This window comes from Erpetoichthys calabaricus, chromosome 6, assembly GCF_900747795.2.
Source record: "Erpetoichthys calabaricus chromosome 6, fErpCal1.3, whole genome shotgun sequence".
Lineage (NCBI taxonomy): Eukaryota > Metazoa > Chordata > Cladistia > Polypteriformes > Polypteridae > Erpetoichthys > Erpetoichthys calabaricus.
In genome coordinates, this window is record NC_041399.2 from 40,980,702 (window position 1) to 40,999,358 (window position 18,657).

At 36.9% G+C, this 18,657-nt stretch overlaps 1 protein-coding gene across 6 annotated transcripts in view; it reads right to left on the minus strand.

Annotated features, from left to right (window-relative positions):
* st18 (ST18 C2H2C-type zinc finger transcription factor) overlaps positions 1-18,657 on the minus strand; it is a 262,012-nt gene that overhangs the window by 86,718 nt on the left and 156,637 nt on the right. For all 6 annotated transcript variants that reach the window (XM_028803518.2, XM_051928741.1, XM_051928740.1 and 3 more), the window contains one exon: positions 15,507-15,694. In XM_028803518.2, the coding sequence (XP_028659351.1) occupies positions 15,507-15,694 (188 nt within the window). The remainder of the gene's footprint in view (positions 1-15,506; positions 15,695-18,657) is intronic.

Consider the following 18,657-nt stretch of genomic DNA (forward strand, 5'->3'; position numbering starts at 1 on the left):
GCTAACAAATGCCCAGCATTGCCTTTAGGAATTCACTGTTAGGTAGATCAGAAGCTAAAAACTATAAAATGTCTAATAGAGCTCACACTTAAACTGGAAAGACTAAAAATGTATACTCAATAATCCAACACAAGGCTAACTTATTCCACTGATTTTGCCAAGAGTGGTTGACACCAGAGTCAATGCTAATACCCCTGATCCATTCTGATTAAGTAGTCCCATATGGAAATGTGCATTTATTTGTAAGTAATAAATGACTTCTAAGAAGATAGACATTAAGGATTTATTTAAACATATAAAAGCTTCTGAACAAAAACTAAAATAGGGTAACAGATTATATTTGTAGTCAGTGATCAAGAATATGAGGCTATTATCCTTACTGATATCTCCTTTTATCCCTCAGATCATCAAACTAACTTCCACATAAGACTCTTTAGGCATGGAGGATCTGTAAAAAATAATGCATCAAATGTAATCGCTTCACATAATGCTCTGAAGGGTCTTTCACTTTAATGGATACTTAAAAGAAGGCCCTATAAAGCTATTAGTGGTCAATAACATACATAATATTTTGATTAATAGTTTTGAAAGCACAGCAAAAATTGCTTAATTGCAAGCCTCAACAGTGATGAGATGCATATTAAAGATTTTTTTAATACAATGGAATGTTGTTTTGAGGAGGACACAGAGCAGAATATGTGGCCAGTATATCTTCCTTGTCTCTGTTTGCTTTTCCTAGTGAATTAAAAGTTTTTTAGATGATAAAGTATAACATGAAAAATGATAAACTGGCAGAAACAATTATTGAAATAAAACATTTATGCATAAAATCAAACTAGAAACTGACAAATAAAATGCACCATTCTACTATATTTGGACCTTCAGGAAACTCTACACATACCTTAATGAGGTTTCCATTGTGGCCAAAAATAAAACAGCTAATAGAGCAAAAATGTACTTTGCCTTAACAAGATGAATAAAAATGTTCTTGTCTGAATCTGACAAGAAAAGTCCCCAAAACAGCACAGCCAGCCTGTTCAGACAGCAGTTAGCAATCCTTTCCTGAGGCCACAGTGTCTGCAGGTTTTTGTTTCAACCCAATTCTTAATTTAATATTAATTTTAGACTTAGCCTGCTTAACTGGCAGAATCCTAGCCCACCTGTTATATAAGTCGGTGGGTAACTGATGTTCTATACTATTTGAAATTAAAAAAGAAAATCAAATTCTGGGTTTGGGGATCTGTTCAAAACTTTTTAAAAATATGCCAAGATCTAATTAATAACATTTACAATAAGCATTTATATTGGGGAAAAAGGACACTCTGCCTACTTTGTTGTATTTATAGATTTGCTTTTGCTGTTGGCTCTCCTCTCTTTCTCTTGGGTGGGGGTTGGATGTGATGTTACCTTCTTTGTAGTACAAGTTAGACTTGATCATATGGATTGTTATTTTTTTCCACATAATATAAAAAAAATGAATATCAATCATTTGTTTACCGTGCTTCTTTTTAATTCACACAGCTCAATATAGTTCTCTGCTTGTTGAATCTTAAATTATTAATAATAATAAAAACTCAGAAGGATGCTCATGAGTTTATACTTTAACCTATACATTTACCTATTTCAATTCACTTGCATATGAAGAATTTTTATTTAATTTTTTGTATTATCTTGAAAGTAATACTTTTATACAAATAACAAGAGACACAAAAGCTACTCAGCCAACTTGTTGCCATTTTGACCTGCATGTGTTTATCAATAAACTGTCGTGTTTAACAAAATAATTTTGAAAAAAAAAAAAAAAAACAGAAAAGTTGATGAATTAAAAGGTTTTATCCTTCTCAGTCCAGTTTTGTTGATTCTCCCAGAAAAGTAAAAATATAGGCTGGAATGGAATTTTAGGCACAGCAAAATCCAGGTACTAGTAACATAATATTTCATTAAATTGTCTGATCCATAAATACAAAGAACTGTTTCTTAATTAGGAAATAAAGTAGTATAAATATCTACCCCTACTTCCAATAGAAATGTACTAATTGTCAAAATGAATTTTAAAATGCAATGCATATAAACACAGTCTGTTCTTGTCATTAGATTCAATGGTACTTCTAAATTAATTGTCAGCACATTTTTTTTCTCATAAGTTATTTTTGTCATTTAAAACTTATAATATTTTTTTAGATTTTTAAAACTAGCAAGCTACCATATGCCAGTGTGGACATATTATCCCACCTCCTGTGAGTATGAAAGTTGATAGTTAAAGAAGATGTTGGGCTGTATACTTCCTTGGACCAGAAGCAGTGAAATGTTCTAATATTTGTTACATCCTTAAATCCTTACATCCATCATTGTCAGTTAATGGGACTTTAAATGCATTCTACTTTACTTGGTAAATGGATATTTTGGGACAAAGATATAAATTAAAAATCGAAGAGATAGGTAAGAAACAGTTTCAGTATTAAATGTTATTTTGAAATTAATGTTAAACTCAACAGAGATCTACTGTACGTATGCATTAAATTCAATTAAATAAAACAGTAATAAAAATAAGGGAAAGCATACATAAAAAGTAGGACTCTTTGATCTGCTACTGTGTCTAGAAGTATAAATATCATAAATTCACATACTGTATAGTATAAATGATATAAGACAAATATACAAGTTGGAGAACATTAAATTAAACCATTAATCTATTTTTAATGCAACATTTGAAGCATATCCTCTTTGACTGCACCAATAAAGGCTGGAATCTGATTTGCATCTTATTTACATAACAGAAGTTAGGATATTATTAGAAATGCTAAAACGTGAAAAGAACTTAAATGAATAGATGAAACCTTCCAAAAATGCACAAATATGCACATCCTCATCAGCTTCTGTGCAGCAGAAATCTTACATTCATTAGTTTGCATAAATACATAAAGAGTGCCTTGGGATCATCTAAAAAAGCATGTGAAGAAAGTGTAAATAAGGCACACAATAATATAAAGACTATAGTCAGTAACATAATACAGGGCTTAAGGAAGAAAATAAAACGCCAGCAATTCAGTGTTTTAGAATTTAAAGCACACTAAAACACATTTATGTCAGGGAATGGAATACATAGAATACAGATTAACTATGTTTTATTAGGCTATATTCAAATTATACACATTCATTCTTTAACCTTCAGAGTTAAAACTAGAATATGTTGTAGAAGAACAGGGTGCAAGGGAAGGACTCGTTTATGAATGACACTCCGAAAAATACAAAAAAATACCACCAGTTCTCTGAAAGCAATAATACTCTGGCTGAAACTACTATTTTAGGTTAAGATGTGGGCCGATGCAAATAGGATGAATGGAAAGGAAAATTAATGAAGAGGTCCTAAATTAGAGAAGATTTTCTTGTCATGATGAGTAAGAAAATTTGGATTGGGCATGTGCTGAGAAGGAATGGTCTGATGGTGCAAGTGAACAAGGGAAGATTCATGGAGAGAAGACCAAGAGGAAGAACAGGCATGACAATGTAAGATGAGGTTCAGAATGGAAAGATGAATGGGCGAATGAAGGGAGTATTTGAACACAAAGCAAGTGGAGAAGAGAATTTTCCATATGAAATTCCTAAAGATGGAACACTTGATAACGCACACTTGTACAGTACTACAGTAATGTAGAGTACCAATCACAGTATCATTTTACTAAATCCAATAATTGACAAGATCCTATATGCTACACTAGCAAAATACCCGCGCTTCGCAGCGGAGAAGTAGTGTGTTAAAGAGGTTATGAAAAAGTAAAGGAAACATTTTAAAAATAACGTAACATGATTGTCAATGTAATTGTGTTGTCATTGTTATGAGTGTTGCTGTCATATATATATACATATACACATATACACACATACAGATATATTATATATACATATACACATATATTTTTATATATATATTTTTTATATATATATATATATATATATATATATATATATATATATACACACACATACATACATACATATACACACATAGATGCACTTACAATAACATAGAAATCAATATAAACAACATTAACATCATTATCATATGAGAATATGAAGTAATATATAAGAAGCACATTTCATATAAATATAAATTATTAAACAGTAAAATCTTCTTCAATAATTTGCTACCGTGGCTTTTCGTTGGTCTGTCCAGGATTTTAAATCACATGTAGCTTGCAAACCGTTTCACGTATTGACTTGAAATGTGGTACACATATAATACGTCACGTCTGCTATCCGCTTTATGGGTGATGAATGTATTACTCTTTTTATGTTTATTTTATTTTAGAATCAACTCCTATCTGCGCACACCAGGGCGGCCGTGGGCGGATGCGTATGGTGTATTCACTCCATGTTATCATGCATTGCGCTGTCACTGGTATTTTCATAAAAGAATTTGAACAATATATAAGAAGCGTATAAATTATTAAACAGTAAAACATTAACATTTAAGAAGTAAAGTTACATTGAGTACTACTGCAGTGCCTTCGGGTATACATTGGCAGATGGCTGAGAAGCTATCCAGCTTACTTTCTCTCTCTCTCTCTCTCTCTCTCTCTCTCTCTCTCTCTTGCGCTGACGTAGGGGGGTGTGAGCAGGGGGGCTGTGTGCAGCTGCTTCCTGAAGGACATGCTGCACGGAGCTTCGCATACTTAAAAGCTCAAAGGGCACGTATTGATTTTTTTTATCTGTCTCTCTCTTCCTGCTCCTGACAGAGGGGGTGTGAGCTGCCGCCTTCAACAGCTTTGTACCGGCGGTGCTTCGCATACTTAAAAGCCAAAAAACCCTATTGATTTTTTTTTTGACTGCTTGCTTTGCATTCCTTTGAAAAGGAAGATATGTTTGCATTCTTTTAATTGTGAGACAGAACTGTCATCTCTGTCTTGTCATGGAGCACAGTTTAAACTTTTGAAAAAGAGACAAATGTTTGTTTGCAGTGTTTGAATAACGTTCCTGTCTCATTTTTTCTTTGCCCATTACATGCTTAAATGTATACATTTTTTGGTGTACCTACCCGAGAACACGCGACATATAACCGACCGTGGGAGAAGCATGGATTTTAAACACGCGTTGAGTTCATCTGCTGGTCTCCCTCGTGGAATAACTGTTAATGTTTGAGTAAAATCTACAGCGAGTAAAACGACATTACCTCCTTTTTTTTTTTTTACGATCTCTGAGATCTTGCTTTTTTCGGTTCAAGGCTTCATAAGCTCTTTTATGTTCAATGTTGTACTTAATAAGTACTAATTATCCCAAACCATCATCTTTGAATGTTGCAAGACTTTCGCCTTGTATGTAGATCGGGGTAATTACATTCATTGCATTCCTAGTCTGAATCACAATCTGATTGTATGGGTGGTTACCTGGCACTGTAGGGTTGCCACCCGTCCTTTAAAATACGGAATCGTGCCGCGTTTGAGAATGAAATTGCGCGTCCCGTTTTGAATCAATACTGGACGGGATTTATCCCGTATTTTTTTTATCATTTTTTTTTTAAAGCAGCGTCTCATGCAAATCATCCCACACACATTTTATGAAGATGCCTCCTTTCCTACTTTTGATTGGGTAATACTTGATGTCATCGTTAGTTTGATTGGTGTTTTTAACTGTCCAGTGAGGAGGGCGTGTCTTTTAAGTACAGTCTGCAAAGTGTTGGCACTGAGATGTTGCGTCAGCGCCATAGTTGAAGCCCCTAACGTTGCGGTCAGCAAGTCGGCTAATATCCGCCATGTGCCGTCTTTCAGTTGCGAGAAGCAGATCATAGAATGGTTGAAACTGTTGCCCCTAACGTTGCGCCACGGCGTGTGCTTCGTTTATACCTCGTGTCTTCTCATTAAACTTTTATCTCGCGAATATGTTATTGCAATCCGCAGCGGGAGCGTTTCTATTAACTTAATTTAAACTTACGTTTTACACCGTGCTTTGTTTCCCTTATGAACACGCTTGTATGCTTAACTCGCTCCGTTCTCAATTGTTTAATTAATTTTTTGCTCTTCGCTGTTTGCGGCTGTTCCTCCATTTCCCCCTACTTCGTTCTTTTATCTCGCGAATATGTTATTGCAATCCTTAACGGGAGCGTTTCAATAAACTGATTGAAAATAGTTTTGCATTTACCTTTTTAGTAAAAGGCGAGCTTTTAAGCCTGAGAAATCACCCCGTAAATGCACACGTTTAATTGGACATGTGTTAATATGTATGGTTACACAGTATTAAAAGACAGTGAACAACGTCAGTTACCTTTCTTCCCGCGTTTGATAAAAGGTGAGCTTTTAAGCCTGAGAAATCACCCCGTAAATGCACACGTTTAATTGCACATGTGTTAATATGTATGCTCACACAGTATTAAAAGACAGTCAAAAATTAACGTAACTTACCTTCGTTCCCGCGTGTGACTCGTGCTGTAAATGTCTTCCTTGTTTTTAGTTCACGTGATTACGTAGGAGGCGTGATGACGCGATACGTGACTCCGCCTCCTCCATTACAGTGTATGGACAAAAAATATGTTCCAGTTATGACCATTACGCTTTGAATTTCGAAATGAAACCTGCCTAACTTTTGTAAGTAAGCTGTAAGGAATGAGCCTGCCAAATTTCAGCCTTCCACCTACACGGGAAGTTGGAGAATTAGTGATGAGTGAGTCAGTGAGTGAGTCAGTCAGTCAGTGAGGGCTTTGCCTTTTATTATTATAGATATTCCAAAAAAGTGGAAATTAGAGTCTGCCTGTAATTATAGATGTGGAAAGAAAAAGCAAAGTACCTGAAGAAAAACTCACATAGACATGATGAAAAGGTAAACACAATGCTACAGCTGCTCTGGGCCTCCCTACACTTCTTCACCTTGGCTTTTCTTCCTCCCACAGTTTTACTGACTGAAACCAACTTTCTTCCTGTCTATGAAGTGGTTTTTAAGCCCCCTGCAGGGTTTACTTTTAGCCTAGCCCTGGAACTACGTCATGGGTTGGGACATTGCTACATTGACACATGGCTACAGCTCAAAGAAGTGGCGCCTGGTGTTCTTACATCCATTAAGTCTTTTTTTAGCAATAAAGGTCCAGGTCTTCCAGCAGAAACCATGGCACTCTATCAAATATTAAGTGGTTTGTTTCTTACTATCCTAAGAAAACATACTATAACAAATTTTAACCCATGTCACCTGCCAGAGACGTCCAAGACATAAGAAGTATATAGCACCCCGGTGGTATTCAACTATATTGTCCTTATCAGTGTGTATATTTTTAGGGTCTTGTGCTGTTCTGCATCTGTCCTTTATCATATTGTCTTTGCAGCAATCTTAGTCCTGACCTGGTCCTTTAACGTAACAGGTTCAGGAAATGGATCAACTGACAACAGACTGACTATAAGTTCAATGTGACAACCCCTTTTACACCAATTGTTTCTATGACTCTTCATGGTTGATGCTAGGGGCTTGAAAACATGCCTAGAATAGTAAAGACCCACATGATGGGCTAGATTCACTGCTTCTAGGTGCGAACAAAATAACAGCGGTGAATGCATTTTCTACCACAACTCCTCAAAAAGCTTTTATTGAAAAAAAGAAAGGTTAATTTATTATAAAGTTTCCTGGAACAGTTTTGGTTGAAATGTTGCCTTCTGGCTACTGTAAAATGTTGCAAGTAACCTCAGCTGATCAGTAATTACAGGCTTTTTAACGTCATGCAAATGCTCGGTCCATAACACTGCACAGAATTGTCAATTAACAATAGCTGATAATCACTAATTGCATCAAGTTAAAGTGGTCTAGATTGCATTATACAGCTTAACAGAACATGTGGCTCAATCCTCATGATTCAAATTGCCATTTAAAAACATAAATAAATAAATAATCCAGTTGCTCCTATTTATTTATAATGCAAGCGTTCTGTTTTTCATAAAGTGCCTGCTTTCAGATGATCCTAGTGAAATGTGTGAGTGCCCTGATAACACCTTATCTGTTTTCTGCTGGAGAGGACACACTGTAATCTAAACATATCCATACACAGATACATAAATCTATCGGCAAAGCTATCCAATCAATGGATTAAAGCTAAGTCAGGTAAACTGGAATAGGCAATCAATATTTGCTTTCTATCCAGATGGATGGGAAAAAAAAATCTTGGATCCTGTCTGTCGTTTCTGTATTGGAACAGGTGATCGGTTTGTACTCCAGAATAGCCATTACCGGAGCTGTGCTGCAGAACAGAAGCTTGGCGCGTCTCAACAGCAGTGCTGCATGACCAAATGGGAGCTTTTTTCCGCTATGAAAGACAGAGATTCAGAGCATCCCGCAGGCACTGATTCCTATGGTGTTTTTATTCACTCTGGCTGCATATAAGTATCCGTAGTAATGCATATTCTAGGACCATGTGGTGATCTCAACAAGATCTTATGTCATTTAGTTATTTTGAGACACAAGAACACTCTTAGGATGTGAACATGACAAGCAAAAAAAATCTAATTAAGTTTTCAGAATAACCCTGTTGATGGTTAGAGAAGAGCAAAAAGGGTTATGATAATTGTAATGTAATATGAACCCAGGAAACAAATAAATGCCATTTCCAGTGAATCTGCTCAATTCATTGAGCTATTCTCTTGGTCCACTTAACTACCCACATGTGTACAATAATGAGTTGTAGACATTATGCCTAATTATGCATATTTGGACTGTGTTAGAAGGCCTAACAAAAGCTCTCGAAAGCAACAATTACCTCTGTTGCTTAGTTACATAGTTTAAAATATACCTATTAAGTGAAGATTATAGAGGACTGAAATGCACATGTAAACCACATGCACTGTTGCCAAAATGTTGTTCATAATTCAGTTCATTAGAGGCTCACACTGTTTTGTCTCTAGAAAGGACAGTGCTTTTAAATAAAATATTAATCATTCTTCATGGAATGTGTTTTACTATATTGTTGCCAAAATGTTGCTCATAGTTTGGTTCATCACCACTTTGCCTCAACAAAAGAGTGCACTTTAAATAGAATATTTATATATATGGACCTTTAGGGAATGCACAGTGCTTTGAAAAAAAGAAAGCCTTTTGCAGACATAAAAAAGTCGTGTAAGAACACAAAGCGTCAGAGCAGGATTTAGCAAAACAGTGTTTGCAGATCAAAGATCTCTCAGGGTGTATGATGATTTTCCACAGGATATTTAACTTCAGCATGTGTATTTGCTAACAATAGAAAAAAATTAAGACAGAATAACATAATCCTCATAGGAGCTGTTTCCAACTGAAATTCACTCAAACATTACCACTTTTACTGATCTGCAATTTAATTTCCCTTAGCTTTGCATTAGATTTTGGCCATTATGGTGCACCTCGGTGCAAGTTTTACTTCATTTCTCTTCATAAACTACATACTTATCAAATGAAATTAACTGTACCTTCATGTTAATAGCAGGTGACTACCTTTCTAAATTATGCCTCACTTACTGTGTGCCAGGCAAGATGCTCACCTGTCATCTAGTCTTGTCATATATTTATTTCTCCAACTTACACATGAAATCAAGTTGTGTGGGTACTACGCCTATCCATTCTCCATGAAGTATACAAAAGAGGACTACATAAGACACTAGAACTTTCCAAATCCCAAAACTGTCAATTATGAATTGGCCTTCTGTGAGTGTACATGAGTTGGCCTTGTGATGGTCTACTACTACATTCAGGGTTGATTCTAATCTTGGGGCTGACACTGGATAAATCATTGCTTCTATTATCAAACTTGCTAATTCATCACAGTGTACACTCATTCACATTGGTCCAATTTAGAATGTATAATAAAACTTAACTGACTATTCTTGAGAGAAAAAACACTTGCAAACACAGAGGGAACATGTAGACTCCAAATGGACAGTACCTGGGCTGATATTTTAACCCAAGAGGCTGAAGCTCTAATGCAGCAACAAAAAACCTGCACCAAAAACTGGTTATGTGAGTCTGATAACTTATGGATGTCTAGAAAAATCAGCATCTCATCTTGAAGCATATTCTGTTCTTGCCCAGTTACTTTTAAGGCTGAATATCAAAATGAGTAATTGAATTTCTTCTTATTTCTCTCATAAAAAGATTCACTTTAAGTTAAATGGTAACAATAAATTAGTTTTGTACAAGTACATGTGGGTATGTGTGTAATAATTAGAACTGGCATCTCATCTAGGGACTGTTTCTGTCTTGTGTCTAATGTTACCAGGATAAGTACGACTCTCCCTGACAGTACAGTGGGAAATGTGATATCAGAAAAAGAATGTATGAATGAAAAATCAAAATGAAAGGCTTCACCATAAAAGCATATACTAATGAACTGAACGGTATAAATTGTATTTATTATTTTGACCAAGTTAGCAAGTTGAACATGTGCTAATATTTGTAATTGTGAGACGACCAAGATGAAAAAATGTTGACTAAAACAAGCAATATAATTAAATGATGAAAACAGAAAAAATAGAAACAAGCTCATATCATGTGGCAGCACATGGGTAAACAAAAAGCTTTGGAACTTAAACTCTTTGTTTAGAAACAAGGTTACACTAAGGACAGCATGAATAAAAATATTTATGTTGCATATTCATGATTTTTGTCTTTAGTACATTATAATTTTTTCTGCATTTTTAATGGAATTTTTAACTTTTTTGATGTCAACTATTAAGGCAACCCAGTTATATTTTACTATATTTTTCTGGAAGGACAGAATAAAACAGTGTGTAACAACGTTACATCTATTTTTGCATTATTCTTTAGTGAGTTAATTATAACAACTCATTAATTTCTGTCTCTTATTTCATATTAGGTGCAATATCTTATCAATTAATAGTTAAATGATTTTAGTGTATTTGGGGAGCTAAGGATGGACATAGAAATGACAAATTACACCTTAAGAGTGTCCAATGTCATACTAAAAAGACAATGAAAAATCAGATGCAGTTATACCAATATCAACAATAGGATTTTGCTCAATTTTGTTTACGTATCGTGAATACATATCTCGGCTAAAAATTATAGTACTGAATGCTTGAGGGGAATATCAGGGAAAGGGGCATGATTGATTTCATGCTATAAATATGCTAAAAAGAACTTGCCAGTACAAAAAGGTAGTATAAAATAAAATTAATTTTATATTTTCACAATATTTATATCTATTTCATATGTTACCATGAAAATATGTGATGAGTTACAGTACAATTACCACATCACATACTATGCCATCAATGGATGAGCTTTAGCTGCTTAAAAATGAAACATCTGAAGTTTCTGTCATTAGAACTAACTGCACTATCAAATGTCCTCCAGGTTCCACTCATAAATAAGCTTCCTGCTCCCTTACATTTCTTGTTATTAGTAACCCACACAGTTTATGTTTTAACTTGGCTTTTTGCAACATTTACAGCTGATAATTAAGTTATATGTGTATTAGTTTGTTCAAAGATCATATGTGTCTACTTTCACAAACAACTACTCCACTTTAAAAATGGTGGCCTTCATTGATCACTGGGTTAATTCTAAATATTCCTCAAGACCTCAGAATTAAACTATCCATGTTTCAAATCATAATGCATATATGTGCATACTGTGAAAGCAAGCAATAGCAGGTTACAATTAGACAGACATCAAGGGAAGGTAGACAATGTGAGTATAGTAAGAAGTATACCCTCAAGTCACAGACCTGTCTAACATGAGACTGAAAAAACAAATGCAGCAGAAGTCATTTGTACATTTTCTAGTCTCGTTCAGTTCAGTTTGCTATTAAGTGTATGCATTTTTGCAGCTTAATATGCACTTGGGAGTTTTTTCATTGATTTGATTGTTTATTTAGACATTATTTTCTTTGCTTATATTGTCTTAAATAAAAAATAAACTTACAAACACTCCTGGTCTGTGCCTGTTCCTACTAGGAAAGGCTCCAGGTAGTTGCCCCATTTCAGTTGATTCATTACTTGTACAGCTCGTTGCCACATCCACTATACAATGAAAACAGCTCACGACCCTGGTTGGCAACCACCCAGGCAGACACGCAGTCCAGTCCCACCCTCCGGAAATTACCATTTGTCTGTTGCAGCCAGGTGTTATGTGGGCATCCTTTTGGCCTGGTCCAGCTGCTTGGGTCCTCAACAATGAGGATCCTGCGAGCCGGATCACCCTCAAGGAATAGCGACACATGGCCATAACGGCATAACTGACTCTCATTCACAATGCAGGATAATGTGACTCATTCGGGACCCCGTGAGCAACCGCTCATTCGACACAAACTCAAACCTGCGGTACCCAAGGATTCTCTGAAGAGAAACATTACCAAAGGAGTCCAGTTTTTGTCTCAGGTCACTGGATTGCGTCCATGTCTCTCAACCATATAGCAAGACAGGAAGACCAGAACTCTAAAGACTTTGTCCTTTTGCATAGATATCGGGAGCACCACACACCCCTGACCAGTGACATCATGAATCCCCATGCTCTCCCAATCCGTCTACTGACTTTAGGAAGAGTCACCAGAGACATGAATGTCGCTACCGAGGTAAGTAAACCTCTCGACAAGGTTGACACTCTCTCCACAGACAGACACACTGCTGATGGTCGTGCCGATGAGGTCATTAAAGTCCTGGGTCTTGGTTTTTATCCAGGACACTCATAAGCCCAGACACTCATATTTCTTGCTCAGTCTCTCGAGAGCCCCAATCAGAGCCTCCTTTGACTCCACAAAGTTCACAGCATCATCAGCAAAGTCAAGATCAGTGAATCTTTCTTCGCCAACAGATGCACCACAGCAGCTGGAACCCACAACCCAGCCCAACAACCAGTGCATGCAAGCATTGAACAGGGTAGGAGCAAGAACACACCTGATGAACCTCACAATCAACTGGGAAAAAGGCAGAGGTTCTGCCTCCACTCTGCACAGCACTCACAGTACCAGTATACAGGCCAACCATTATATCCAGCAACTTTGAGGGGATCCCGTGAAGTCTCAGGATGGTCTCAGGGCAGCTCGATCAACCGAGTCAAAATCTTTAGGAAAACTGACAGACTGCAAAGAAACTCTGCTGATATTTGCATTTGCGCTCCATGAGAACCCTCAGTGCCAGGATGCGGTCAATGTTAGACTTCTTAGCTGTAAAACCAATCTACTCTGGTCACTGGTAGGTGAGCAAATCATCATAGATCCTATTGAGAATGACCCCAGCAAGGACCTTACCAGGGACTAAGAATAGTGTTATCCCCCTGTTGTTGTTGCAATCCAGGTGATCCCCCTTCTCTTTCCAGATAGTGACGACAAGTCCCGTTTCCCAGTCAGTTGGGATGATGCCAGTCTCCTAAATGGAAGCACAGATTGCTTGCAATGCCAGGAAGACAGCCTTACCACCATCCTGGAGAACTTCACCTGGATACCACATATCCCTGCAGCCTTCCCTACACTTACCTGGTTCACCACCTGTGCAACCTCAGTGAGACTGGGTGATTCACAGCTACTTGGACCCAGAGATATCCAATGTCTTAGCTGGAGGATAAGCTTTAAACAGCTGCTCAAAGTAGCCAGTCCAGCGGGTCACAACTGCAGTGTCATTCATAAGGACCGTTCCATCAACCGCCCTGACAGCAAACTCTCTGAGGAACAGATTCAGATGTGCATAATGCTTTGATTCCCCTGTAAGCAGGACGTGGGTCACTAAACCATAGATGGTATATCACTTGCTCACCGATTCCTCTAGAAGATTCCTCCTTATCTGCCCTCAGACCCCTCACAGCTGTCCTTCTCAGTTCCTGGTACAGACCTGAGTTGCTATAAAGCCGTGTGCTGCAACTCCTCTCGATGATATCCAGAGAGCCTTGCGAGATGAAACACCTCCTTCTGGGAACTCTGGTAACACCAACACAACCTTCAGCAACCTTCATGGTCTTGTCACGGAAGGTCTTCCACATCACATTAGGATCAGCAGTTGCACCAAAGTCTGTAAGTTCTTCACACAAACTGTGTGCAAACTCATTAGAAACAGTCTGATCTTGGAGTCTGGTCAGGTCCAGCCTCATCTTCCTAGTAGTTGGTAGCCTAATTGGAAACTAAGCTGGATCTTCAGAGTAGCAACAACAAGTCTGTGGTCAGAATTCACAAACTGAGGATGTCTGTAGACCCTGCAGTTTTGTAAGATCCTCCAGCATCTGCCCAAGTGGATGAAATCGATCTACTACATCACACCACCAATATTGGAATACCAAGTCCGATCAGGGAGCTGGAACCAGGATCCTGTGATCCGTAGCCCCTGACCTTTTACAAAGTCAAGGAACATGGAGACACTTTCACCATGGTCGTCAGACCCATGAGGACTGAAACAATCCTCATAGCCAGCCCTGTCTGTGCCAATGGCAACACTGAAGTCATCCATGACCAAAGAAGTGTCACCTCAAGGGCATCCATCCACCACTCAGCAAAGTGTTACAACTGGCTGCATACATGTGATGGACTAACTTCCTGTCGTGGGTCTGTTACTGACTTGCGACCTCTGCTGGCTGGGACAGGCTCCAGCACCTCGCAACTGTGGTCCGGATTAAGCGGGTTAGAAAATGAAATGACATGTGGGCACTTATCCTTCTTCAAGAAATTAGTGCAATATCTTGTATCGTGAGATTTTCAAACATCTAACTGTTAATAAGAAAATGTAGGTGTCACACAGTTGAAGTGTAGTGTAGGTAACAATAATTAAATTTGATACATATACTGTACATAAAAGGGTCCAACAGAATTTTAGTACTTTTTTCAGTACATAATGACATTCATCTAATCATTGATTATCAAACCTGCTTTATTCAGGTGAAAGTAATGTGGAGCTTTAGTTTTCCCAGCAACAAGGGGTCAGAAAGCACTAATAAACCCTGGGTAAGGTGCTATCACATAATTGTTTTATCAAGTGGACAAGGCTATGATGAAACTGCAAAAAAGACTTTTAATTTAAAATATTGACCTCGAACCCTTTTAAATGCAATTCAGGTTTGGTGGAGGTCAGAGTCTATCCCAGCAGCACAACATTTTTTTTTTATATATTTGCACTTGTCAGATTGTTCTGACATTGTCCTGCGATTCTGTTACACCTTTCACACAAAATATAACACTTGTGCAAGCAGACTGATGTTACTTAATGCATTAAATATGGATTTGATTAAGATTCTCATTGAGATGTATTACTTCTGGCATATATGAGGTTATACCTATACAAATTAGTTATGCACAAGTATTACTGGACTCTGACAATAAAAGAAATAACCCAAACATATTTTTAAAAACCTATTAATCTGCACAAGTTGTGGATACCAACCACATTTGTATGTTGCCCCTCCCCATTTCATGAATATCTGAATAAGTGCTAAACACAATAAAACTGCAAATAAAGCAAAAAAAAAAATTGCAAAGGAACCAACATCAGACTAAAAAGCAACAGATGGTATTTAAAAATTCAGTGTCAATTGTTGGTCACAATAGAAAAAACAACAGGACATCTGTCTACCTGCTATCGTGTCGGTACTCTGCTCCTCGTCTTTGTCCTCTGCTTCTGTGAGATCCTCATTCTCTTCCTCGCAGTCATTGCTGGGACTGTAGTGGCGTGGTTTCATGAGAAGAGATTTCCTCTTGTTAACTGGGGCTCCACATGCTATCTCCTGGCCACTTCTCTTTCTTGCCATGGAGCCATAGGCGCTTAAGAGAGCAGACAAAGAGCAATAAAGCGTACATGTTGCTATGACTACATATCAGAATGATTTCTTAATCTACGTTTGTTTTCTTTTTTTAATGTTTATATTTTATGGTGATCTCTCATTTTTATGTATTTTGCCAACAAGGTGCCATCTGGCTACATAAACAACTAAGAAATTGAACAAAATATTAGAAATATCTTGGTGCCCAGTATTTCTATTTGTCCTTGATAACACTGACAGAATCAGTTGTTCCAGTAAAATGCAATCAGTGCTACTAACAAACTGTTCTACTATTAATGCAGAAAGTTTCAGTTTAAAGCCTGCTTAAAGCAGCATCCATTTTTAATTAATGCATCCAATTTTAATGTACACTAATCTGAAGCAACATAAGCTTTTAATAGTCTTAGTAACAGTAGTCACTTCTGTGCTCTCTAGTTTGTATTATTAATATTGAAACAAATCGCACACACACACACACACAGTGAATGTAATTACCAAAACAAGTCAAAAATCTGCTTAGAATATTGTTTGAAATTACGCAGCCTGCTGTCATGCCTCAGGTACTTTATTTTCTGCCTTTACCATGCTGCAAGTACCCCGATTCCAAAAGCTATCTGAATTTCAATTTCCTTAGAAAACAGTTTTATATTTCATGATAAAAATAGACATTGCAAGTAAACGGTCAGATTTTACTTCTTCATATGCATTTCTACTGGCTTGCCCTTGTATTCCTTTGCAGTGTTCATCATTAAAGTACAACAAATATACGATTATATATAAAAAAAATCTATAAAAATAAAAATAAACAAAAAAAAACCTTCATTGATCATTGGACTGGCTTAATCTTGCTGATGTTTGCAGCAACTGGATCATTACAGGGCACATATGTATATATACTCACAGTTACATAAGGTAACATAGAAAAGCCCTGTATGTAAGTCTTTGGAAAATGAGAGGAAAGCCTGGGGGATAGAAGAGAGCACGAGTACATAAAAAAAAATACTTCTTTTCCTTTGGACTGTTTAATTCTTAAACATCCAGAAATCTGTCTTTTTCAGCATTCATCCATTCATTCTTAACCCCGACACACACACTGTCTAATTTCCAATTCAGGGTTGTTTGGAGCTAAAGTACATCCTGGCTACATTAGGTACAGTGCAGGTGCCATCCTTGGATGTTATGCCAATGCACTACAAACCTTTTTCACAACGGGGCAATGTAGAGTCACCAATTAACTTGACGTGAATGTCTTTTTCAGCATTAAAATAAAAATCAAGGAAAAAAATACCCACACAAGTCTGATTCAAGCTATGTGTTTGGATATGATCTATGATGGGCTACAACCCTATTAGGCTATAGCCCCAGTAAACTCAAACTCTTTTAACTGGGTTTACTTTACTGATGGATTTAAAGGACACAGTTAACAAAACATAGGGTATTTCAATGCGGTTAGAAAAAAAAAAACACATTTAAGATTGGTGGTTTTCTATTATGAAATTCCACATATTGGCCAGTGCTCTGTAAAGATCTGCCATTTCAGTGTAGTTAGAATAGACTGGTGTGTCATCTATTGTTCACTTAGAGCAGTTAATAATAATACATTTATTTACATAGCGTTGTTCCCATTGTATACTGTTACATTTTCTGTGACTTTTGGGGGTTTCCTTTCAGACCGTAAAGATTAGGTTGATTGGTGACACTAAATTGGTTCAGTATGATCAACAGTGGGTGTGTGACATAGCTTGTCCTGTATTAGAATGCCATTCCCATTGAAGTTGTTTCTAGCTCTAAATGCTGCCACTATAAGCCTCAGAATTCTATAGTGAAATAAAACGAAAAATGGATATCGAAAATTGAAACATGGATATAATGCTGATAGAACCCTGGTACTGGGAGAAGTCCAGTGGTAAAATACATTATAGAAAATGTCACCAAGATTTAAGCTAAAGCCAAGGAGTGGCTGCAATATTCAAAACAAACTTCTCACTGGTAACTCTAAATTGGGTCCTGTATGAAAACGTTATGTTCTCCATTACATAAGCATCCCACCAAAGCACCTAGCATGTACCTAATGCTGCTGGGACAGACTTTAGTTCTACAATGGCTTAAATAGGTTTAAAGTGATTAGATGAACATTTCATGTTGAAGTGGGTCTTGCATATTCATAGTGTAACATGGATGTCACTGTAAATATTGTCTTTCTCCATCTTTGTCATGTTACTTGGAGTTGTTTCTTCACAAGGCAGTTTTACATTACTCTATATGAACAGTGCTATGTGAATTACTGAAAAATTGATTGACTGAATATCATAAGAAGAGGCTTTGTAGAAACCATGGCCAAAACAGCAATTGCATTGCCAAGCAAATCAGCATAAAAAATACAAGAAATGACTGGGTCTGGAAGTGTTACAGGACTCGTCCTGAACTAAGCACAACAAACAACTTACCACGACACTGCAGCTGCTGCAATTAGTTGTAGCTACAGGAAAATAGTATGAATGATTTTGGGAGTATTATCATGGCCAGGGAAGATGAAAAAAATCTGAAAAAGCTAAATGGCTCCAAAAGACACAAGCAGTGTATCTGATCATTGGCAAAAATAATAGAGTTAAGCCTTTTATTTATTAATTTTTTTCAAGTGAGAAGATACTCCCACGGATTTCTATTAAAAATGAGCTTTCAGAAGGTGAAGAAGATCCATCAAAGGCTTAAACAGATGTTATGTGTAGCACGTAATCCATTTATTCCACTTTCAGACATAAAGAACTGAAACAAAAGACTTCATGAGAAATGTAAAATGAACATGCTTCAGCTTGTTAATTTCAAAGACTTTAAACAGACTGAACATTCCAAATTATTTTGTTATTTACTTTAACCATTTAACTGACTGCATATTTCTTAAATTCTTGTTCTATGTGCAATGGTTAGGCAATTACTCAACACTAGTTTATCTATTGGTCAAAC